Source organism: Coturnix japonica, chromosome 8 (genome assembly GCF_001577835.2).
Source record: "Coturnix japonica isolate 7356 chromosome 8, Coturnix japonica 2.1, whole genome shotgun sequence".
NCBI lineage: Eukaryota > Metazoa > Chordata > Aves > Galliformes > Phasianidae > Coturnix > Coturnix japonica.
Genome location: NC_029523.1, coordinates 6,080,788 through 6,105,753, shown reverse-complemented (window position 1 = coordinate 6,105,753; position 24,966 = coordinate 6,080,788). Strand labels below are relative to the sequence as shown.

Here is a 24,966-nt window from a genome sequence, read left to right as displayed (position 1 = left end):
GGCTGACCTGTGATGGTTGGATGCCTGTGTTTCATTTCAGCTTCTGCAACTTTGAGAGCTGAGGTCCCCAGGCTGAGACCTGATGCAAGGATAACCGGTGCTGTGTGAGTGTCAGCTCATTACTCAGGAGTACAAAGCTATTCCTGGAGGTAGCTCCTTCATCAGCCTGCTGCTCCTGCACATAAGCAGGTGGGTTCTTCGTACATCCATGCAGCATGACCCCACTGTGGTTCATCCCACCGGGAGGGATGAAAATGAATGGCATGCAGTGAGTAAAGGCAGCCCCAGAGAACATCTGTAATGGTAGGAATGAGGGTTTATTCTCCCAAATGTGATGTTTTCTATTTTCTCCTCTTGTTTTTCACCATCAGTTGCTTGTATAATGGCCTATTTTGACCACATGTGCTCACAGGTGCCACTGTGCATAGCCAGCACCCTCATGAGGATGCTCAGTGTGCTCCCTGTGCCTTAGGCCCACGTGCTAACAGCAGCAGCAGAGGCACAGCCAACTGCCAGGCGTATCAATTCTGCCAGATGGAAATCCCCTGCGTAAACTTCACCTGACTTCACCTCTAAATATTTGGGCTCTTATTTTAGGCTTGTGCTCCAGTTTGTTGTTTCCCTCCAAGCATTGTTTTATGTAATTAACAAATGTTGCTTACGTGTGGTCACCAGCTGTGCCAGCCACAATTTTGCAGCACAGAACTCTATGGCAGATATATTCAGCCTGCATTGGTTGGTCCCATTTTCCTCTAATAAGTCCCAGCTTTCTCTTTATATATCGGTACCCTCTGGTTTTGCTGCAGTGCTGAGTAGAGCTGAAGGTTTCCTGTACTATTGTCCTGCGAACTTTGTTATATCTTGATATGTTCCCTATCTGCCCTATGCTGCAGCAATATACGAGGAGACTTTGGGGTGAGAAACAAGCTTCTTTGGTTGTCATTTTAACCAAAACCAACTACCAAAGTACCCTAAAAAGCTATGGCCAACCCAAAAGCTATGGCCAACCCTTCACTGCTCCCCAAGCAGCAGATAGTTGTATGAACAGCCCTAAAACATGTCAAGGAACAGTTGGTACAAGGGCACGTATAGTTGAGTTGGCTGCAAAGCAACAAAGCGTAGTGTGCTATTGGGTTTCTTTCTTGAATGTTATATACTATTTAGGGAGTGATGGATCTAAAACACTGTCAGCCCTGAGAATCTGGCTTGTTTGCTTGGCTGAGAATTGCAGATGAAGCCTGCAGCTCTTTGTTGGTGTCCCTTCAAATGGAGACTCCTTGGTTGTCATCTGTCCTGTTGTCTTGTCAGATATTTCTCTGTGTATAAAGAAGGCAAAGTGTATAAACACAGTGTTTCTCTGTGTATAAGGAAGAAAGTGGTCCCACTCCCTGCACTGAGCAGGGACCCCCACAGCTCCATCAGTGCTCAGAGCCCATCCAGCCTGACCTTGGCTGCCTGCAGGGATGGCACCCACAGCTCTCTGGGCAGGTTAAACCACCTTCTTTATATGCACTCTAAATCTCCCCTCTTACAGTTTGAAACCATTTCCCCCTGTCCTACCTCACAGACCCTGCTAAAAAGCTGATGAGAAAGAAGCCCTGACTAGCACTGCTGGTGGTAATGATTATCAGTGAGATCTCTGCTTAACATGCACAAAAAGCACATTCATGGGTGTTGTTGGGGAAGCAGGTGGTCTCATGCTGTCTGGGTGTCAGGGAGTCTGTTTAAGAGCAAGCAGAAGTGATTTCAGAACAGTCTGTGGTGTTTCTTGACAAAAATGGGGCCCCTTGAGTGCTCTGGAGTTAAGTAGTACCTGTCTCTGGAAAGAAGGCCTGGGTAATTACAGATCTGTTTAATTATCGTCTACAGAAGGAAAAAATACTATCTGAAACAAAAGCAGTCTGGAAGGTGCTGAACAAAGTAAAGCATGTGGGTTTTCAGGAGAAAGCCATCTCAAACCAAAGTAACCCCATGTGACAGGATAAAGAGGCTTTGGGGGAGGCAGTAGCTGACAATACACTGAGCCTTTTGGTATAGTTGTGTCTGGTGTGATTCTGGATGAAATGGGTACAGAGTGGTTGGGTGATTGTATCCAAATGGTTTTGTTTTGGGGTGTTTGTCCCAGGAATGCTTCTTTCAGTCTTGAGTGGTGAATAGAGAGTGTTTGTATGGGTGAACCAGCCATTGGGTAGCTGGGAGAACCTGCAGACTGTTGGGAGAGGGGTACAGCTGGAATTCAAGTCTTGATGAATGGAGAAGTCATGGAAAAAGGGTGCTGTGCAATACAGGTAAATGCATTTTCAGTGTTCATGTCTTTCCTCTTGACTCTATCTGCTGCAGCCATCCCGTAACCTTGCTTTGTCTTCTGCTTTGTTTTTTCCTCCCAGTTTATCAGCCTTTTTCTCCTGATTTTAGGTAACTGGACCGCACCGAAGTTGGGCACTAGGTCCTTGGACATGGCATAACCCCTTGGAGAGGTGACTTAAAGGATCATGCAGTCCCTAGTCTTGGAGGCTGAGCAGGGCCAATGAGAGGCAAATGATGGCAGGGGAGGGAGGGAGTAGGTAAGAGCCAACCTCAAGTATGAGAGCCAGCTCTACCTCCCTCCTGGTGTTGGGTCTTGGGGCTGTGTTGTCTGCCTTCCTAGCACTGCTGGCCATAGACCTTCCCAACTTATGGCTACTGAGAACAGCGTGGGCTAAATGATTTTAGTGCCCATTTCCAACCTTAATGATTCCATGGCTCAGGGTTTGGCTGCACTGCAGTAATAGAACTTGAATTGTTTAGTCAGAGCTAGCATGTGGCTTTCCAGGCACGCAAGCCATTCTCAGGGTCAAGTTGGCTGGGCTGTGTTGTATCTCAGCTTGTGTCATGAGAGCATCTAAATGCAAATCTGGGCACGGAATGAAGCGTCTCTTGTTCTTTGCCATGTTGTATCTGCATCACCCCATCTTCCACAGAGGGCAAAGCCTCAAGTGGAGGCTCAGCAGCTTTTCCAGATGTTAGCTCAGTAACGTGAGGGCTAAACAAACAGCAACAGATGGGAAGTCCCCTGTTGTTGTTTGTGCACCACGAAGCCGGTCGATGACTCCAAAACACATTTTGCAGAGTCGCTGCTCACAGTGGGTTGGTTTGAGTGAGAAATGAGCAACAGCCAAAGGAAATGAGAGAGCAGCAGGAACGCTGTTATATCCTTCTCAGATGTGATTAGGAAAGGGTGTTGGAAGGTGATGGCTTTCCTCGAGGCTGTGTGTGCTGCTGCTGAAGTCAAGGGTAAATGCAGAATTAATGGGAGACATGGTTGGCCTTTTTTTCTTTCCCAAGACTTTCTCTGGAAACTCTTTCCCCATTATATTGTTCCCAGGGGCAAGAGAGAGAGAGGTTATTTCAAGAGTCCCTTCCCAAAAGAGCGCTCTATTATGTGACGTTTTAGTTTCTTTAGAAGCCGTGCTTTCCCTCAGGAGATGAATCCGTTTGGCAAAGCTTTCCCTTGTATGTTTCAGAAACTCATTTCTGCCTCCATTTGTTTGAAAACAACACTTAAGGTTTGCTTTAGCCTCCAGCCTGTTGTGCTCCTGTGCTGCAGTGTTCTGCCACACCGGACCTTCCCTCACAATAGAACCCTTTGCAGTTGATGCCTTGCTGCAGCACTGCCTCTATCTCGGGCTCTGCTTAAAGGCAGTCACAACTTCATCTCACCACTTTGTCTGGAAGTTGTCTCCTGCTGCTTTCAGGTAAATGTCCACAAAGATCGGATAGAGCCAGACTGGCAGTGGTGGGAGCTGGGAGGTGTTAGGGCTGATTTATGCACAAGGGACTGGTGTGTTGTGAGCACACCATGGCTGATGTCTCCATGGGTAGAGGTCCAGCACTAATGCCATCCTGCACGGCTGTGAATGAATTCACCCTTTATTCAGCACTCTCCACCCCTGCTGGGCCAGAGCTCATGCTGCTCACAGCACACATGGATGCTGCCATTTGTTCAGCCAGGCTTCCACACCCCGTGCTTCTCATCCCAGACAGAACCTGGGCTGTGGCTTAGCACGCACAATGAGACCTCTATTCTTGGGCTGCACGGCCTCTGAGCTGCTCCTTTGGGCTGTAAGGTGATGGATCTGTGCCCACTGGAGGTCCTGATAAAGCAGAGTGAACAGCAGTGCTGTTAGTCCCTTACATCTCCTCCTTTCTCATTGGATCTGCAGCCTTCACTGCAGCTTTTCACGGTTACATAAATACGGCCTATTTTCCCCAGGAATTAACATCTTGCTCGCTAAGTTTAGGTTTTCACAGGCACACAAAACAAACCATCTGATGCTTCACGTGCAGCTGGGAAGCTGGCACAGCACCGAGGAGCAGCAGTCCCTGGTCATGTAGAGCCCTTCCAGCAGTGCTGACTGTCCCTAGTGAGAGATGCAACCCTGCCACGTCCTGGGCATTTTACCTATTGACCTTATCAGCAGCATCCACATGGTGGGACCTCTGTGTTTTGTCTGGAATTGCTGATGGGGAAGAGCAGGAAGCTGAGATCCAACAGTAAGAGGAATGGGGCCGGATGATCCCCGTTTCAATGGGATTAGTGGTGGGTTTTGATGCTGGGAGGAAAGGCAGTGCCTGCAGCTCTGCTGTGCTCGCTGCGCTTGGATTTCTCCTTCTCTGTTGTTGTGATATGAAAATGGTGGATTGCGTTTCCTCTGAATATATGTGATGGTACAATGAACAGCGGGGCTGAGCTAGTTGGAAATAAGGCTAATTGGAGCAAGAGGAGGATGTGTCAGAGGCCAGAGAGCCACATGCAGCAAAGGCTGCAGTGGAGCCTTGCAGGAGGGTGTGCAGGTGGGGAGAAGCTCAGCCTCTGGGTCTGCTGTAGGTCATGGAGATTCCCTGTGTGATGGGCAGGAATGAGCTGGTGACTCAGTGCAGCCAAGGACCCATCGTGCTGCTGTTCCTGTAGCTGATGAGTCCTGGGCATTGGCAGCTGTTTCTCCATCTGCAGACCCTGCGCATCACCAGGGCTCTGCTTGGTGTTGCTTTAACACTTAGCAAAGCACGCAGAGGCACTGATGTACTTCTACATGTGCAGCAGCTCCCGGGGCATTGATGTTTGATCTGAGAATGACGATGAAATTACAACAAAATACACAAAAGGTGGAATGGAATCTCACTTGGAGGTGGCAGCCAAGCCTGTGAGCTGCTCAGTTGAGGTGTTAAACTCCAGCATAGCCCTGAGGGGTGGATGATGCCCAGGCTGTGGGCTGCCAAATCCTCACCTGCACTGCATGGTGACAGCCAGCCATCCCCCTGCCTGGTTCTATCCCCCTGTGTTTGTGTTTGCTAACAGCGGGTCATGGGGGATTGCTTTAAAGCATTTCTTAGAGATTAACTCTTTAGGATATGGGATTGAAACGTCATATCAAAATGAGTTATTTTATTAAAAGGTTTTAAATAGGAGCTACGGGGTAGTCGGAAACGTCAGGGCCATTTTAGAAAGAATTTGCTATAAACCTTTTCTCACAGAAGCTTTCTAAAATATTACCCCGCAAAGTACAATTCTCTTTATCTGCAATTTAATTACACTTCCTGCCGTGCCTGTGTCAACACAGCTCGCTTTGATCTCCATTAACTCCAACCCAGCCCAGGGACATAGGAGAATAATGGTGGTTGGCAGATTGGTCTATGGGCTGTTCCAGGAGGTGATGGATGCCACATCTCTGCATGCAGCCAAGGTCAGGCTGGATGGGCTGTGAGCACTGATGGAGCTGTGGGTGTCCCTGCTCAGTGCAGAGCGGGACCAGATGGCCTTTAAGGGTTCTATGTGAGTAATGGGATGAGAGGATCCAGAGTAGAGCTTTGTTGATGGAACGTTTTGTTGGCAGCCCTCCACTCCCCTGATGTCTGTATGCGTGAGTGAGATCTGAGGTACGTCCTGGATGTGTGTTACAAAACCGGTGTCACTTGTGACATCCTGCAGTCGCCCAGGGAGAACCTGGGAGTGTGGAAACGCATTAAAAGCAAAATGATGTGCTAAGAGTTGAACCCTGAGTGATGCTGTGTTAAATTTGGCCTGGGTTCGGGGAAGGGCTGAAGCGGATTGTTATTTAACTGGAACAGACCAGAGGCATCAGATGAACCTCAACCTTTAACCTTGGCTGAGAGGAGGTTGTATCAACCACTGCATTTTTTTTTGTTAGGGTATTTTCAGCACTTGTTTCCTCATCACCGGAGATGCGATGAATCCAAGTCAGGATGACCTGGGCTTTGCAAGGGGGAGGATGACAGCAGGGGAGAGTTATTTCCTTGCCAAGATGAGCTGTGAAGGAGGGAATCCAGGCTGGAGCAATGGGATCATGCCTGCAGAGCTGCTAATCCCTGTGTTTTTATAGTAAGTTCTATGGGATGCTCCCTCCCCAGGGGTGTTGCCTGGTGATGATGTGCTGTCTCAAGCTGTGCTTCTTGCTAAGAGCATGAGGATGTCAGCCCAGGGTTTTGTTAGCCAAGGAGAGGTGATGAGGGAAAAATAGCAACTGGTTTATCTGCTTGGGATTGGGGTTTTGTGGTGTACAGTATTTTTTCTGATGCCTCAAGCGGTGACAAGCTCCATCAAGAGCTCTCATGGCTGTAGAATCACAGAATGATTTGAGTTGGAAGGGATACTTAAAAGCCATCTGGTCCAACCCCCTGTATTCAGCAGGGATGCTTATAGCTATATCAGGTGCTCAGAGCCCACTCAGCCTGACCTTGGTTGTCTGCAGGGATGGGGCACCCACTGTCACTCTGAGCAACACGTTCCCCATCAAAATGGGGAGATCTCATGGCTTGGGCCCTTGGTGAGCACCTCTATTGGCATCCAGGGGCTGTGCTTCTGGTGGCTGAGCCAAGCCCAGGTCTGAGGTCTCACTGCTGGGGTCCTGCTACTGGGGTGCAGGGATAGATTACAGTAGAAGCCTCACCAGGAGTGAACCCCAGATACACGCTGTTGGCTGAAGGTGGAGGGGTGGGTGCAGGAAGAGGGGTGGGAGGCAAACCAAGGTTGGTTCCAGGGGAGGGGGGGCACATAGCAAAGAAGTGCAGGGGCTGGTTGCAACCTGAGCTGCCAGGTGGGTTGGTTTCTTCCCTTTCCCATGCTGTACAATAAGGTTAACGATTTCCCTTGCCCCCACTGAAGCCGAGGCTCTCTAATTAAGCTCCCCACTCCCTTCTGTCTATGCGACTGCCGACGATCCGAGGGCAGCATCCTCCCCTAAGCCTCAGAGAGGCTGATCAAAGCGATGCGGGAGGGACTCTCCCTCCCAAAGAGGGGAGGGTGACAGCAGCGACAGCTCTGGCAGACATCCCCCACCCCACCGGCTTTTGGCATCTGTAGCGGGGCGGGGGGACGCTCCCAGCAGGTGAGCGGGCGAGGAGGGATGCGGAGGGACGAGCGGGTCAGGTGGGCACCGCTGCATCGCCGCCCATCGCGGTGCAGCCGCCGCGTTGCGGAGCGCCGGGTGAGGCTGTGCGGGGCTGAGACGCGGGGCTCCGGGTGGGGTGTGGGGAAAGAAGAGGGATCGGAGGGCAGTGCGAGGGGCTGGGTCTGAAGGGAGCTCTCTGCTGTGTCCCCAGAGCCTCCCCGAGCACACGCGGAGGACAGGTCAACCAACGGCGGTGAGTATCGCTCAGTCCGCAGTGCCTCCTCGCTCGGTTTATCTGCTCTGCGGGTGTTTTATCTCCTGAAGCCCACCTACCCCCCCACCCCGGGTCTGGTGTTTGTTTGGTTTGTTTTCCTCTTCCCCTTTGTGCTGCTGATTGGGATGGCTCCCTTATCTTTGCTCAGGTGATCTCCTGGGATGGAGGGGGGTCGATAATCCCGATGTCATGGTTGCTCCCCCTCCCTTTGTCTCCCAAGGAGAAACCCCAAAACACATCCATGGTGAGAGTGGCAGTTCTCCTGGATGGGGCCCTGCCTTAGGGGGGGGCGGTGGAAGAGTACAAGGGATGGAGGGTGAAGCAATAATCCTCGCTGCAGACTCTTACTGGGATGCCTTCACCACATTCTATTTCTAAGGGCATCGACTGGCTTTGCTGGCAAGTCAAGGGCATACCGTACCCACAGATGCTCCAGCCCAGCTGTGGGACTCGATGTCCCAAAGACAGACAGACTTTGGGACCTTGGGGAAGTTGGGTGCCGTTCTGTTGTGCAGGTTGTGTGGGTGGGAGCGGGGGTGAGCATTGAGCTGTTTCATAACAGCACCTCCAAAAGCATGTAGCAAGGGGAGACTGCAAGAGAGGGCACCATGTGGGCACCCATCCCAGCTGTCAGAGAGAGAAGGGGCTGCTGGGCTCTGGGAAATCCTCTGCTTGGCCCCACATGTGGGTGAAACTGTTAATGAGGAAATTTTGAAGGGGCTTAAGGAATTACAAGGATTGATTTCAGTTAAAGCACATCGAAGCAGCCGGTCAGGGCAGGGATTAAGAAAATGCACTCACTGGCATATAGTGCAATCCCAGTTCCATTAATTTAGTTGGGAAGAGGCTTTGTGTGTTTTTAATGTAATCAGGTTTTAAAAGGGATGCTGCATTGGGCAGCACAAGCTTTGGGATCTCCCCTGGCCCGGGCAGAGCGAGCTCCTGGCTCCTTGTACGCAGCTGCTGTTCCCATCAGCTCCTCACTCTCCTCCTCTGCCATCCCCCCTGGGCTGGGAGACCTGGAGGTTATCTGGAGCTCAACCTTGTCCTGGCAAACAGGAAACCTTTGCACTTTGCTTGCTACGCAAGCAGCTCTGTCCTGCTCTGTCCTACCAGCTTAGTGGATACTGCCTTCACTGCCTGCAGGGAGATCCGTCCCAGCAGAATCTCATACCCATGCTCAGGGAACCCTGCCACCCCCTCAGTCCATTCATTCAGCTTCCACCACCCAGACAAGGAGATGCTTTCATTGAGTTCATCTGTATGAGTGCTTGAGCCCTGCAATGGTGGAAGGAGTGATCCACAGGTGCATGAAGTCCTCCTGTTCTTCTGTTTGCAGCACAACGATGGCCAGTAACGCCAGCTGTGACCCGCAGGCACATGGAAAAGAGGTAGTTGGATCCTCTTAGTGAGGTCAGCCCGGAGCTCTGCCTGTTGAGGACCGACCTTTGGAGGCAACACATGATGAATGTGGCTGTGCCGAGCCCTGCTGCTCCATGCTGAGCCGTGACGCCAAGCACAGACCTGCAGCTGGACTTACCCCATGGCTCTGCTCCCAGGAGGAAATGCTGTCTCTTCTTTGTGATCATCCTTCAGCTCCGAGAGTCTTCCATTGGAAAACTGACGAGGATCAAATGGGTTGAGAGCAACGGGCCCTCCTTTTCTGGCAGAGGATTCTTTGTTATATTTTGAAGTGCCAGGACATCAAACTGTAAATCCCTCCTTCCCACACTCCTAATCTCCTGCAAACCACTCTCCAAGCCAACCAGACAGAGGATTGGCCGTAACTGGAGTCCTGAATGGCTGCATTACTGATCCCACGGAGGTAACTGCACAGACACCTCACCCCTTGTTGCTGTCTGCCTCATCCTGTGAGCCTCATGGCTCCCTCCTGCCCTTCCCCTGCCTCCCCACACCTCCTACCAATCCAGGTTCTTTTCCCTGTGTCCTGTCCTGGTGTCACAACCCGTGTTCCCCAAGCTGAGCTCCGTGCTCACAGTGCAGCATCGCAGCCTCCTTGCTGCCATTCCCTGCTGCAGTCCCATCATCTCAGGCACTGGAGAAATCCCAGCAGCACTGCATACCACACCTCTTGCTGAGAAAGCTGTGAGCTTTATCAGGGCATGGCCAAGGTGGATGAGCGCTGGGGACAGGAGGCATATGGGAAAGGTACCAGTGCGATCCTATAGCCACTCAGTGTCAGTCTGAGCGCAGCAGGCTCAGCTGGAGATGCAGTGCTGTGCACACAGTGTCTGCTTTGCTGTGGATGTAGGGCAACATCCTGAGACTGCAGTCCACAGGTTTGTGTTTTGGAGCTATTCTTGCCACTGAAGATCCCCAGGTTTTGTGCTGGGAGCTGCCTGAGCTCTGCCAGGGAGACACTCGTTGCATTTAATTAACATTTAATTTGCTGTAAGATTACATGAAAATGTGCAATAATAGAAACTCTCTGCAGGGCGGGAGGAGAAGAGGGGGACAGGCGTGCTACAGATTAGCTCAGTGCTGAAGTGTTCTGCATAGGGAAGGGAGAAAATGCTGTGCTTCCCTCTGCAGTCTCAGGGAGCGTTTGGCATCTGCTTGGCAGCAGGGCTTGGGGTGGGCTTCCAGAGGGAGTCTAACAGCTGAGAAGTGCACATAGCCACTGAGTGGCTCTCCCATGCTCAGGGGTGAACCAGCAGGAGTGATGCCCTTAGACTGGGGGGGAGCTCAGGCTCTGCCTTTCTAGACACTGTGTCCATCAGTCGACATCTGTGTGTTTCTGAGGGGAGAAAATGACAGTCCAGTGTTGTGCCTGTATGTTTCATCTCCCTGTCCCCTTTGTGTTCTCTCCCTTTCCATGTCCTCTCCATCCCAGTGATGTTGTGCTCATCAGTTGCACTGGGAAGGGGCTGGCAGGGAGCTGAGGGGCCTATATGGGAGAAAAGCACTGGAACTGCTCTGAAATTCAAAGGGAAAAACAGTAAGGTTGTTTTCTGCGCGGATGAACCTGCCATGGAAGAGGCAGCTTTAGCCTGCTTATGTAATGCTGAGTCTAAAGAAGTGCTTTGGGCTCCCTTGTCTCTGCAGCACAGCTCACCTCACAGGTGCCTTGCTCCTTCCTGCCCTCCAGCACTGGCACCACACTGTTCTGATGCAGCTGATTGCTGGTGTAGCTGCCCTCCTGCTCTGCTGAGGGCAGGTCCTTGCAGGACACCACCCAGCACACAGCCTTTGTGCCAGTCAGACCAGTGGAACAACTGGCTGGCATTGGGCGAGCCAGTATCCATGCTGTATCCATCCTTAGCATCCTCCTGGTGATGCTTCAGGGTCCCTCCTGCAGGTGAGGGATGCAGATCTGATAAGGCACAGAGCCGCCGAGCTGTGTTGTCTTTGGGGTTTTGTTTTGCTGGCTCTGGCTAGAGTTATAATCCTCTTCTTTGGTTTTCCCTCACTCACCCCCCTGCTCCCCCACATCGACCACAGGAACAGAGGGATGAGGACTCGCCTGGGCTGCCTGTCTCACAAATCAGACTCATATAATGATTTCACAGCTATTCTTCCGGACAAGCCCAACCGGGCTTTGAAGTGAGTATAGCTGCAGCATCCCACCCCATCCCACCTCTGTCCTCCCCTCCCTGCCCACCACCCCTCTTGAATCACCTTCCTTTTGTTGTATGCCCTGGGCTGCTCTGCCCCATCCAACCCATCCTTGGACACCTCCAGGGATGGGGATAATATATCCCTCCGTCATCACAAATCAAAATCTGAGCAGTTGACTTTGCTGAAGAGGTGAGCTGCAATTCCAGGTCACAGTCCTCCTTAGCTGAGTGTTATTAAACACTGCCTAAATGTCCCGTGTTGGTTTGCACAGCACTAAAGCAGGTGCCTCAAACAATACGGAGTCCTGATTTTAAGGTGAGTGGGATGGAATCCATCTGATCCCAACCTGTGTCTGAGCTAACCTTCCCCTTGCAGTCAAGAGAGAGAAATAAACACTTCTGCAGGGGTGGGTTCCATTTCACTTAACGTTTGACATTTACAATGTAAATGTCTGCATCTGAACTTGTTCCCTGGGTCTTTGCTTGCAGTCAATAAGGGAAAAATTATCCCTTTTTGGGTGTGATTCATCTGGCTTGTTTTACCAGCCTACTTGAAGAGGTGAGGAGACCCATGAGAGTCCTTTGGCATCTCCCCACTGACTTTTGCAGGGAACCAAGGGGAGATCTCTACTTTGTAGACCTCCAAAGTTTGGCGAGAAGAACTCCAGCCTTCCTTGTTGGTGTGCTTGTCAAACAGCCGCGGGCTGTCTGTAATCTGCCTCTTCCTTTCTTCCAGAAGACTGTCAACAGAAGAAGCAACGAGATGGGCAGACTCTTTTGATGTCCTTTTGTCCCATAAATGTGAGTAGAAATCAAGTCGTGCCACCTTCTTTTTTCCCCTCTGCACCCCAGGCTCTGTGTGTAGCTAAGGGCAAACCAAGCATGCACTGCATGGCACACGAGTGATCCCTTGGGGGTAACTCTTTCCCCTAGGAAGTGGCAACAGTGATTCATGGGCAGGACTCCATTGCCACCACTCATTAACCATCTACAGCAGTTATTAATACTTTATCTTAACATTTGCAAAAGGTAGGGGGTTATGGGAAACACAGCGTCCCATTCCTTTCCATTCATACATTCATTCAAGTTGCAAAAGACCCTTAAGATCATCAGGCCCAGCCATCAACCCATCGCCACCGTGCCCACTGGTCATGTCCCTTGCAGGGTATTCTAATCCAAACCAGCATAGCTGAAATTCTCAGAGCCATCTGGCGAATCTGACTGACTGCTCCCATCAATTGCATTAGGAAACCCAGTGCTCGGTTAAATAACCTCGAATGCCGTGCTCTGTAGCAGTCCTCGTGAAGAAACCATGCATGGTAGCACTTAGCTGGCTCTAATTTACAGTTCCCAATGCAAACCTGAAAGTTTCACATCAAGAAACATTATGCAAACATATAATCAGCGCACCTCACTCCATTCAATAGATCAATCATATCAGTTCTGTTCAGAATACATTACCCTGCCTCACCGGCGCATTCATGCTGAGGAATTATAAACAAGGCAGCGAAGCTCACGGTATAGATTCATTAATTTGTTTCTATTTAAGAGTAAAAGGAGTGAATTGAGGTTGGGAAGAAGTCAGTGTGGGCGGTGAACTGATTTACCGCAATAAGGAACCAGCTGACTTCCTTAGCGGTTCAGGATTCCCATATTAAAACATCGGCATAGAATCCTATTATTGTTTTGAATAACACAGTTTATTTCCTGGATTTTCAGCTGAGATGACAACAGTTTGGGCAGAGAACTGGGTGGCAACTTTGAACAGGCTGGCTGTCCCAGGCAGAAAAGAGATATGTAATTTTAGTAGTAGTATCTCGTTAAGATCATGGCTTGCAGGCAGTAGGAAATGATGGTATATCTGGGTATGGCCAAGAGGGGAACATTTCTTTAGTCCAAATCTGGAACAAGAAGAAAAAGAGACATAGGTGCCTGGAGGATGGGCAGTGAGAGGACAGGATGTTCACACTGATGTTACAGCTCTGTCTTTAATCTCAAGCCCTTATTCTTCCTTCAATAATGCTAAAGTCCATTTTTCTTCTTTTTGGACAGAGTCTGCAACAAAAATGAGTTGGTTACAAAAGGCAGAGAAGTTGCCTTTTGTCTGTGTGTTGGAATTACACGCATTGTTCCCTCTTCAGCTGAGCTCTGCGAATGCCAAATGGAGCCTCAGCCCAATTACCTTGTCCAATAGCATTACAAGAATATCTGGTTTTATTAATCAATTAGCCTCATAGAGCGATCAATGAAACACCAGAATCTTCCCCATCTGAGGAGTAATTATGGTAGTTCTTTGGCACCTAGTGAAAAACATTTAGTTCCTGATAGGATGCTTGTGCCTTATCCAGCCAAAATTTCAGTGTAAGAAAGCAGTGTCTGTAGTACAGCTGCCAGCTGATCTCCTGTATCAAGTGCAGCCAGGACAGAGCTGTGTCAGCCTGGTTTCCCTGTGACTGCCCAGGTGAACAACATCAGCCAGCCACAGATTCCAATCCATGCTTCAGGGCATGGGCTGAGTACCAGCTGTGCTCATGGAGGATTTCCCCTGTGGCCTGCAGTGCTAGCAGGTGGGTTGCTGCTGCCTGGCACATCTGTCACACCTCCTTCACCCTATGGACAGCTCGCCTCTTTTGGAAGGAGGCTGTGATGCTGATTTCAAGGAACTGAGTGGGGCTCCACTGCCACATTGTAGGACACAGCACAGCTTTGTTGGCAGCCCCAGACAAATAGGTCAGCACAACAACACCTGACTTGCTCCTACTAATGGGTGAAGCAAATTGGCTTGAAAACATGAGGTCAGCCAGTCAACCCCCTTCATGCAGCAGGAGCCTTGTCCCAGCTCACTGCAAGAGACATCTCTTGGCACACTGTGCCCTTGGCTCAGGGCAGGAAAGGGGAGCTCCAGCCTGGTTTGTAGCAGGGGTTTGCAAAAGCAAGAGACAGGATCATATGTAGCATGTTCCCTTGGGTGCTCAGGGTGCAAAAGCAGTGGCTGCGACATGCTGGGTTCTGGCATCTTTTCCCATTCAGTACTGGCTGTGGCTCCCAGGGAACTGGAGTTCTGTGGTCTGCAGATCGTGTGTGCATGATGTGAATAACAGAGGAGAAATCCCCCCGCTATACCCGTGCCCAGGAGGTGCAGTCTGGTCAGCCAGATGGAGATTCCTTTTGACAGGCTGCTGCAGGGAGATGCACACAGTGGCGTGTCTCATTCTGCATCCCTTGCGGGGCTGGACACATGGCTTCTCATTTGTCCAGGATCCAGCAGGACAGTCTGTCCTCAACCCTTATTCACTTATCAACGAAGCATCTGACACGGAAAACCTTGGCACTGAATTTCCATTTTTATCTCACAGGTTATTATTATTTTTTCCTACAGTTTTGTGAACTCGCTGCTCTTCTGCCCAAATTTTATTGTCCTCCTCCTCCTCCTGTTGTCTACACCTTGCTGTTCTTCCCACGCAGCATAGGAATATCCCTTCCTACTCCCAGCTCTCTCTAAGCCAGAACAGTATTAGCATGAGCACTGTGCGAGTGACAGGCAGGTAGCTTTCATCAAAGCAATGCTAGGCAGCAGTGAGTGCATACATATGCTATGCAGAGCATTGTGACCTTGTCTCTTCAGCCCTGTCTGGTGAGGAATTACCTACAACCTCAGCTGGGGCTGTTCAGTACGGAGAGTAGAAGGCTTTGGGGATACCTGGGAGCAGCCTTTCAATATCCAAAGGGGCTGTAAGAAGGATGGGGACAGACTCTTCAGCAGGGTCTGTGAGATAGGACAAGGAGAAAAGGTTTCAAACTAAAAGAGGGGAGATTTAGACTGGATATAAGGAAGAAGTTGATTACAACAGGGGCAGTGAGGCAGTGGCACAGGCTGCCCAGAGAGCTGTGGGAACCCCATCCTTGCAGACAGCCAAGGTCAGGCTGGATGGGCTGTGAGCTGGATGGGCAACCTGATCCATCCTGTGATAGTCCTAAAGATGTCAAATCAGAGAATGGTTTGAGTTGGAATTGACCTAACGCAGCTTATCGTCTCCATGTTTTTTCTGTGAAAGCATCCCTTTGGCATTGTACTTCTCAGGTGCTCCATGTGTCTTTTAGCCTACTTCAGGAGGCTGACCCAGCAGCAGATGCTCTCCTGTTCGTGTCACACAGCAACACAGTTCTTCTCAGTTGCACTGAGCTTTGAAATGCTGATTCACCAGGGATGCATCCTTGGTAGCCTTCACGTACAGGAGATGAAAGCCAACAACTGTGTCAAATGCAAGCTCAGGTGCTGTCCATCCCCACCTAATTGCCCTCCTGCCCTTCCTATTAGGTTGGCCACTGTCCCATGACAAACCTGTTGGCAGTGATTTAGCGCTGTGCAGTGAGGCAGACTTCCATCTCTGTGGCTGAACTCGCAGCTGGAGGTGCAGGCAGAGGCCAAAGGTTGATCTGCAGAGCACAGTGGCCTCCAGCCCAGGATGACCTCTCTTCCATCCCAGCTCTCCTCAGCAAGGTCCTCTCAGGTCTGCCCTGATCATTTCTAGCTCCCCAGGGGGCTTTGAGGAGGAGATGACAGGAATGTATTAAAAAAAGCCCCGTGGAGCTCAGCCAGATACTATTATTTATATATCCTCTGTCTAAACTTGCTTCAAAATAAAAAGGAGCTGACTGATGTGAGAGCATGTGGAGACCTCTTGGTCCCAGCTGCTGCTCTGCTCTCTGGGGCAGGGCTGAAGCCAAGGCCTTTCTCATCTCATCAATCACCAAGTCCACTTGTTTGAGCAGATATTACGTTCTGCAGATATTATATTTGCCATGCACAGCTGCTATTTTTGGCAAGTGCTTCTCTCAGTGCTGGGGCTTTTGGAGAGGAAAGGGAAAGTTCAGGACAGCGAATCACAGTGTCATAGATGGGCTTGAGGAGGAAAGGACCTTTCTTGCTCCATATCTACCTATCCATAGAGGTGTTTGGAGCACCCAGGGGGAGCATGATCCTGACAGGTGCTTGCTTCCTAGAGGTGCCTTTGGACACTCCATTCTGCAGGCTTCTCAAGGGCTGACATTGCCTTACTGCTCTGGTCTTGAACCCACAATTTGTGCTCAGCAGTGCTCTTGGATGAGAGCCCTCCTTTGCCCACAGCTGCAGCCCCCCAAGCCCTTCCACAAGTGTGTTAATCACTGGGTGCTATGCAGCTATTTCTCACCCTCCTGGGGCTGACAGGAAGAAAGCAGCGTAGCTGAGGTGGAGACATTCCCGTTTTAGCTGCTGGTTGCTGTGCCACAGCAGCTCTTTGCAATGCAGAGTGCTGATGGAGCAGTTAGCATTGCCAAGCCTGTCAGTGAGGGAGCTTCATGAAGCCTAATACAGAGAGTAATAGCCTGGAGCTTGGTCCTATCTCTGGCCATCTATCTTCTCTGCTGGTCCCTCTGAGGATCCAGGCAGTCAGACATCTCCCCTGCCATGGGCTGGTGGATGCTGTTCAACACATTGGGTGAGGTGGAGCTCACCCCTTGCAGCGGTGCAGGAGGAGATCCAGCCCCACAAACCCTGTCAGCCTTTGTCCATCTCTGTCAATATCCACCGCCCTCATTCTTTCCCTGAGTCTGACCTTGCTGAGTGCTCTCCTGACTCCATCAGTATTTATAGATACTTCCTTAGAAGCAGCCAGCGCTGGCTGGGGAGGTTTCCAGTCATGAATGACAACTATTTAGGCCCTACTGGAAAAGTTAGAGATGTATTACTGGGAAATAAATAGGAGCCAAATTTATCCTTCAGCTTAGGAAAGGAGAAAGGGTGTGTAAAGCCTTCAGCTAGTTCAGCTCTGCTCATGCCATTCAGGGAAAGGAAATAAAAAACAATAGCTGTGTCCATAAATACACCCTAGCTGGAGTTTAAGAGCACATTGATGCCTAATAAATCTCTCTGTGTTTCTATTCTGCCCCGGCTGACTCAGATTACATTACTGGAATGTCACAGTTGCTGAGTATTAGCAAGTGATAAGAACACTTTTACCTCTGACTGGACGAGTAGTAATTAGGCTGTGTCCTTTCTCTCTCCCCTTTATTGTAGCTGTAACAGTTATGCTCTCCCAGATCCTTCCTCTGTATGAGTGGGAACTAAAAATAAGCCACAAGGCAATAAAGCAAAGTGATGGAGAACATCAGAGACAAGTCCACATGTGCTCTGTTTTATTAAAGGCGTTTCTTACTGCCCCACTTTGTAACATCCCATTATTAAAGTGGACAAGGCGGGATGGAAACAGGCTGCCTCATGCAAGCTTGAAGTGTGCTCTGTATAACAGCCTGAAAGGAGGCTGTGGTGAGGAGGGGTCGGCCTCTGCTCCTGGTAACAGCGATAGGATGGGAGGTGATGGCATCAGGCTGTGCCAGGAGAAGTTCAGGTTGGGTGTTAGGAAAAACTCCTGCTGTAACTCCCCTTGTGTCCCTTGCAGATGGGCTGGCTGCTTTCCGTGCTTTCCTGAAGACTGAGTTCAGTGAGGAGAACCTGGAGTTCTGGCTGGCCTGCGAGGACTTCAAGAAGACCCGCTCGGCAGCCAAGCTGGCAGCCAAGGCACAACGCATCTTCGAGGAGTTCATTGACGTGCAGGCTCCCCGTGAGGTGGGTAGGAAGAGCTCCCTATGGCCAGGGAACGGGTCCTGTCCCCCTGGTGGGACTGCAGGGGCTGGGGGATCTTCCTTCCCTTGGAGGTGATGGAATGGAAGGGGTCGGGGGGAGAAGGCTTTCTGTTACAGGAAAGCCACCCTGCCTTCTCCAATGCCTCTGCTTGTGGTGACTCATCCCCTGGTGAGGGCAACTGCTTTGATGATGCTAAATTAGTCATTGCCAATGAGTTTGCTGCCAACTGCAACTTACACTTCCTAACCTCACCAGCTTCCTAGGAGCTCCTCCCCATCAACTTTTACTACTGCTCCCCATGTTGGGCTCACTCCTCACAGGACATTGTGTCTAGGAGCATCCCACGAATGACTAACTTGTTGACTCTCCAGGGGAGAGTGTTTATCTGCTGACTAACTCCAAACTCAATTAGACCTCCTGAAAAGATGCGAGCAGGAGCTCGGAGCTGAACAAAAAGTGCAGTCACCACCTGAAGCCTGGCATTGTTCAGCACTCTTTAATGTACTGACAGGCTGATGCAGCTGTCAGATCCTGTGTCGTGATGTTGCTTTGTGGTACTGCTTTCATAATGCAGTGCTTGCAGCATTGCTCTCCCACAGCAGTTCTTTTGCACGTGTGCTTGTCATCATACAGGGGATCAGAGAATCATAGGATGGCCTAAAAGGTCATCCAGTTCCAGCCCCCCCTGCCCACCAGCTCAGGCTGCCCAGGGCCCATCCATGGCCTTGGGCACCCCCAGGGATGGGTTAGGGCTCCTCCTAAGAGGGATCTCCCAACCCCATCTCCTCACTGGCAAAGCCATTGCAAGCCACCTATAGTACCAGGTGGTGTGGGCATCTCTGGGTGCAGTGCCCTCAGTGAGCATCTTCCTGCTGGGTTCCTGCAGTTCTGCAGGGCTGTTTCTAGGTTAGAAACATGAGTGCAGGTTGGATGGGTTCTTTCCTAACACTGAGTCCTTTTGTCATAATTCCAGCTTGCTAGAAGCAAAATGACTCCCAGGTGATGGAGGGAGCTGATCTGTATTGCTGCCACCAGGGTTAAAGCAGGCAGCTTTACTTTGGAGACAGCTTTAAGTCTGAGCTCTCATTAATAATGATAAGTAACATCTTAGCAGCCAGGTTTTCAATACTAACCCTAACAAACGCTGACGGCTCGCTAGCAAAAGAAAACAGGAAACCTCTTCTTGTTGGCTTCACAAACACGCTGCAGTCATAACACCAGGGCTGTTTATTTTTTAAGGTCCCGTTTCAAGGCACTGTAATATCACGCTGTTATGGGAAAAATCAAACAATTTCTTCTGTAACAACATAGCTGAATAAGAGTATGCTGATAGATTAAACCCAGCTAAAAGTTCACTCCCCATCCTATTGGGAATGTGAGGGAGAGCGAGGGAGTAGAGAATTCTTGGGCAGCAGGAGAGAGGTACGTTAGATCAAGCATTTGTAGGATATTTGCCATGTAAATCCACGATTAAGAGACTGAATAAAAGTAACTTGAGATCAGAAACACTCGGGTCCATATATACTTTCTTCCACTATTCCATATTTGGGGCAGGATTTATAACTCTGGGTCACTAAACCCATGGAGTTCGGGGGGCTGTTGAGATGTGTCCAAGTGTAAGTGCTCGGCTCTTCTGCTGCTGAGACAAAATAGGCGTTTTTAAGCAGCACCCAACTCTCTCCTGTTGCTTTTCCCAGGTGAACATAGACTTCCAGACGCGGGAGCTGACGAGAAGGAACATGCAGGAGCCCTCCCTCTCCTGCTTTGACCAAGCCCAGGGGAAAGTGCACAGCCTGATGGAAAAAGACTCATACCCCAGGTTCCTGAGATCCAAAATTTACACAGACCTGCTGTCTCAAACTCAGAGGAGGCTCAGCTAGAACAGCAACGGGGCCCGTGTGCTTCCCACAACAGCAACAACCCATCTCTAAACGTGAAACTTCCATGGGGTTAAAGGCAGCGGGAATGAGAGAGGAGGGAGGAGGGGAAGCTTCCAAAGCATGACCCTGACGTGCTGTCAAGACTTTTTGAGTTTCTCTGCTTTATTTGGTTAGCAGTAGCACCTTGCAGCTGTTGCACGCAATGGTATCCTCCCTGCTCATGGGGCCTGAGGCTGCAGGGAGGGAGAGAGAAGGCAAAGGCACCTGAGTTGTGCTGCTTCCCAGGGTAGAAACCATCAGCAAACTCAGCTCCCTTCCCACTGTGCTTGCACACTGTGTGATACAACGGTCGCTCCGCACCCCTCTTATGCTTATCTTCATGGGATGGAGGCTGAGTGTTGTCTTCGAGCTGCTGCCAAGGAGCAGAGTGTTTCTCATGAGGAAGATTATCCCAAAAGCTCCTGCTAGACCCAGTCCTCCAAGGCACATGATTGCTTTTCATTGGTATTATTTGTTTGTACTGTAGTTCAGCCTCAGGGCTCCTGTCGCCATTCAGGCTCCGTTGTGCTAGGCACCATACCAGAACCCAGCACAAAGAGCACCAGGGACATACATGGCCTCGGTGGATCCTTCTACCAGCTATTAGGAAAGGGTTGGGAAAAGGGATGTCCCATCTACCCCATACTGAGGTGTTAGAAAAGCACAAGCCCCCTCTACCGTGCTAGATATCATTTGTGACTGTAGTACTCGACCAAGCTCGTGACAGGGAGACATGATGTGAAAACCACAATCTTATTTTTGCTCTTAACTGTTGTTCCCTACTGATTGTCCTCTGTGGGTTCTATGCAATGCAAAGAAATCCTAAAGACACAGACCCTGCTGCATGGTTCTTGCATACAAACAGTGAGCAGGACGGCTGCCTGGGCTCAAAGTGATGTGCAAGGTGTGTTTCGGCCCTGCTCCACGGCTCAGATAACAGCTGCAGGAGGAGGCTCTGCAGATGTCGGTTGTGTAACCACACCTCTATGCTGTGCAGTGATGCTGACTGCCTACATGGCTTTGCTTTCCCAGCTTATCAGCTGTCGCATTCCTGCAGTTATCTGGTGGGGAAGCAGATCGACAGCCTGTCTGTGGACTTAAGCCTGCAGACCAGAGGTCTGTTTTTCTGGTTTTATGAAGGTCTGGACAGTAACCTCGTGGATCTTCCCCTTCTGTTGTTTATCAAAGGCTGTAAAGCTCCATTCTGGTTTAGAGTGGTGGGTAGGTCTGCATCAGAAATGATGCAGAGATGATGAAGGTTTAAATGTGGTGTAAGCTGGGTAGACTAAATTCTGAAGCTCTACATCATGCTTGGAGTGAGATGCACAGAGTCTGCTTGCGTGCTAGAAGTCAACAGTATGCACAGTGGGTAGTAAAGAGGTGTTAAAGGGTTTAGTAGGGACAGATAGGTGCATGTCATGATAGGGATGATTAGTGCCAGGTACCCTGAGCACGGCAGGAGGTGATGTGAGCTGCCTGCCAGTGCTTCTCCTGAAGCTGGTACACCTCTGAGTGGGCTTGGCTGATGCTGACCTCTAGTGCCAGCAGAGGCAGCCAGATTTTCAGCCAAGTGCCCATTGCTGCCATGGTCACAGGCATCCAGGTGGGGAGGAAACATCAGAACCAAACGTTTCTATCTAGAAATGAGGGCAAGAAGCTCAGAAGCGAGGCCAGTGCATCTTTCTGTGTGCTCCTCCAGACTCAGGGCTGGCATCCTCAGCAGCACGTGCCAGAATCCATCAGCAAGCTTCAAAGCGATCCAAGCCCAATGAAACCCCAACTGTTCTCCTTCCCCCATCCACATAGGGAAGTGCTCTGAGCAGGCGTGCTGAGACGGCCTTGCTGCAGTTTGTGATGGGATTTGTTTCCCTGATGATGTAGTTTTTCCCCTTCACCCGGTGCCAGATAGCATCCCAATAGGAAGTGTCTCAGGGTGTACAGTGGAGCAAAGGTATTCTCTGAGGTGTGTGAGTCTGGCATGGTTATTTTTGCTGCTGCTCTTACAATTTGTCTCTCTTGCAGGAAAGCAGCCTGGTTATTTAAAGTAATTTTTTTCCCCCTTTCTTTTTAAGAAGAAATTGGCACCAGCTGCTGCTTTTATGCCAAATGTCAGTCTGAAGTGAATTAAAATAGGCAACTTCTATCTCTTCCTCTTAAACCAGGGGCTGATTAAGGAAATAGTGACAGAGCCAAAGCCTTGAAAAGCACTGAATGATGACTAATCCCCATCGAGGACAAATACCCTGTCTTTGATTCATCTCCCACTGAAGTGGAAGGAATATTCATACCTCACAAACCCCCCTTTTCCCTCTCCACAGGCACACACCTCCAAAAACTCGCTCCTGTTTCTTGTCATGTCAGAGCACCATCACATGAAGGGAGGGGAAAATAAAACTGTGCCAGTCAAGTCAGCTCTTTTGGCTTTATGCTTGTGCTGGTGTGACCTTTCCCCATGTTATAGACTGCAGACCTGAAATCCAGGTGGGGATGCAGGACCCAAATCTGCTCCAAGTTCTCCTGCTGTGGCTGCCAGCCAAGCTGGGGGTTATTTCCATCCCTTTTACGTCTCAGTGCTCTGATGGGTCCCTGCCTTCCACGCTGAGAGAGCGTGAAGGGCAAAGTCCCATGAGTTTAGCACAGGAGGGAAATGGGGGTGTGGGTAGGTGAGAGTGCATGTCAATTTGTGTCTGTGTAACCTCGTGTCTCCTTCTAGAGAAGCTTTTCCAAGACATAAATCTGCATGATAAAATAGGAGAATTAGGCATCAACAGCATACAATGAGATTTTAGTGGTGTTGTGCTTGCCTCTTGTGTAGGTTTGACTAGTAATAGGAGATGTAAACTCTGCTAGACTTCCAATTACCCATAAGAGCACATGTATCAAACTGAACTGAATGTTCACCGTTAGAAACAAAACCAAAATGTTTACAGCATTCAGAGCAATAGCAAAGCATACCTCATGCCAGCCCTGGAGTGCCTCTTGCTCATCACTGTGGGCCTCCAGCTTCTCCCCCAAAACCCCTCTCTGGTTCTCAGTCCTGTCCCTGTGGCCGTCCCTCCCCTTCCTCACCCTCACCTGAAGCACTCCTGTCCATGCCCTTCCCTTCTACCATACAAGCCTGGCTCATGCTGCCTCCTGTTTGCTCTTCTCCTCTGGGCTCTTCTCGTCCCCATGCCACGCTGTGTGCCCACTCGTGCTCCACGTGCTGCTGGGTGAGATGGAGCTGGGCTGCACCTGGTGCTCGCTGCTGGGCTGCTCCAGCACGGCTGCAGCTGCGTTTCCTCTGAGCTTCCTGATTAAACAAAACAAGAGTGTAAATAAAGGTGTATTTGCTCAGTGAAGTCGGTTGTTCTGCTCCATGCTTCCTCTTGGCTTTACTGGAAGGATGCTTCTCTGGTTTGATGCTCCAGTAAATTCAGTGGGAGTGCAGGGAAGTGAGTGGATGGGAAGGAGGTGGCAGAAGGGATGAACTTAGTGCAGAAAAAACAGAGCTTAAAAACCACTGTCCAACTGAAAAGTAATGGAGGGAAGGAGGCATCTGTGGGATGCTGGTAATTAAAGAGCTCTCCCTGGGGTGGGTCCCCTTCCCTTAATTGCCATGACTGAAGCGTCTCTTTCCCTCTCTCTACAAGCAAAACCCATCAGACACTCAGAGTTCAGACTTCTCCTTAAGCTCCATCTCCTATGGGATGACAGCCTCAAGGACCAGACCCCATCACCAAGCACTGAGCAAGGAGTGGTGTATGATGTGTGCTCTTCAGGAAACATAACTGTGAGTGGTTCAGAGGAGGTGTGGAGGGGAATGAGCGTATGGGGTGACTTCAGAACAGGGCAGAAAAACTCTTTTCAGGTGTTCCCTGTGCTATGTTTTTATTTTAATAAGTCCTGATGCTGAAACTGCCTCCGCTGTGTCTGGGAGCAGTGGTACCACTGGGTGATGGAGCTGCTTGAGCAGGACATGGGGGTTCAGCTTGGTTCTTTCCCTATGGGGAAAGCATGGGTTTGGGTTCAGTTGGATCTCCCCTATTAACTTCTTATTAGCTTCTAAGGTCACATCCCTCATTAGCTGGAGGGACTCCTCACCCCATCAGCTGTCTGAACAGACCACATCCCCACTGAGCCACGTCACCACACTGCAAAGTATTGTTCACCTTTACTGTATAGGCATCATGAGGATGTGAAATAAACAGCCTGAGAACTACCTGCCTTGTTGTTGTGCCTGTGTGTCTGGAAAAGCTGCTGTCCTACAGGTCACTCTGCCTTATGGACATTCAGAAGCAATGCAGAACTATAGAGTCATTCAGGTTGGAGAAGACCTCTCAGATCCCATAGCCCACCACTGTCCGCATCCCTCAGTGCCACATCTCCATGGCTCTGTGGCACCCCCAGGGATGGAGACCCCACCACTCCTTGGGCAGCCAATGCATCACTGCTCTATGAGAGAAGAAATACTTCCTGATATCCCTCCCTGCCCACAGGTGTGTTAGTTACACGGCCCATGCAGAGCTCCAGCCTCATTCAAAAAGAAAACCTCAGCAAGCTTGTTTTCCTACAGGAATTGCTGCAGTGCAATTTATCACCCCCTCCGTTCTCTTCCTATCCCACTTTGTAGGCCCTAATGATCTTCTTTTATTGTTCTCCCCTTTCATCTGCAGCTCCTTTCCCTCTAAGCCTCTCCCTGAGCCAAAGCGATTTGCATGCATCCAAGGGGAGAATCTGCCATTAGTGCCGCTCTGTCTCTCCTCTCAGTTAGGATAAATTTAGCTGCTGCCTTTGTTGTTTTTGGGGTTTTTTTTTAATGCTTTTTTCCCCCCTCTCTGTTCAGTGTCTTTACAGAGCAGATGCTGGGAACAGAAAGGGAAGATTAAAAATACCTGCTGTCAGATACCTCTCTCTATGCAGCTGTGCTTGCACGCTGCACTAAGCGAGCACAGGGGCAGAGTGGGTAACAGCTGCCCCTTGGAAACCCCATTTGTAATTCTAATGTTTTATGTTATGAATTTCCAGAGCAATGATTCCCTCTGGTGCTGTGTGTGAGGACAGAGTCCTTCTTTTTATTGGCTGGCAATCCATCCAACATCCCCTTGTGCAGACACAGCCCTTAGGGCACGGCCTTCAGGTATTAAAAATCCCTATAGGGAAATAGCATTGGGGAGATTCTTATCTCAGGGCTGGGTGCTGG

The 24,966-nt window shown here is 50.1% G+C and overlaps 1 protein-coding gene across 8 annotated transcripts; it reads left to right on the top strand.

Moving 5' to 3' along the window:
• The first annotated feature begins 7,102 nt into the window (after nt 1-7,102).
• On the top strand, nt 7,103-23,985 carry RGS8 (regulator of G protein signaling 8). 8 transcript variants are annotated; one of them, XM_015869714.2, is made up of 7 exons: nt 7,103-7,385; nt 7,600-7,641; nt 9,002-9,487; nt 11,125-11,226; nt 11,977-12,041; nt 17,681-17,847; nt 19,563-23,985. In XM_015869714.2, exons 3-7 carry the CDS (start codon nt 9,462-9,464, stop codon nt 19,743-19,745), a joined length of 543 nt encoding a protein of 180 aa, XP_015725200.1. In that variant the 5' UTR covers nt 7,103-7,385; nt 7,600-7,641; nt 9,002-9,461; the 3' UTR covers nt 19,746-23,985. The 8 variants fall into 8 exon arrangements, with proteins under 8 accessions (XP_015725200.1, XP_015725206.1, XP_015725211.1 ...); XM_015869715.2 differs by lacking the exon at nt 7,103-7,385 and adding an exon at nt 7,427-7,484; XM_015869720.2 differs by lacking the exon at nt 7,600-7,641.
• Nucleotides 23,986-24,966: the final 981 nt, after the last annotated feature.

Excerpts from the sequence above, each read along its gene's own strand:
- RGS8 (XM_015869725.2), top strand. The coding sequence starts at position 7,404 with ATGCGGAGGGACGAGCGGGTCAGGTGGGCACCGCTGCATCGCCGCCCA. Across the intron at positions 7,633-11,119 it reads ACACGCGGAGGACAGGTCAA|CACAGGAACAGAGGGATGAG; the intron begins CCAACGGCGGTG and ends CCCCACATCGAC. Across the intron at positions 17,848-19,562 it reads ACGTGCAGGCTCCCCGTGAG|GTGAACATAGACTTCCAGAC; the intron begins GTGGGTAGGAAG and ends TGCTTTTCCCAG.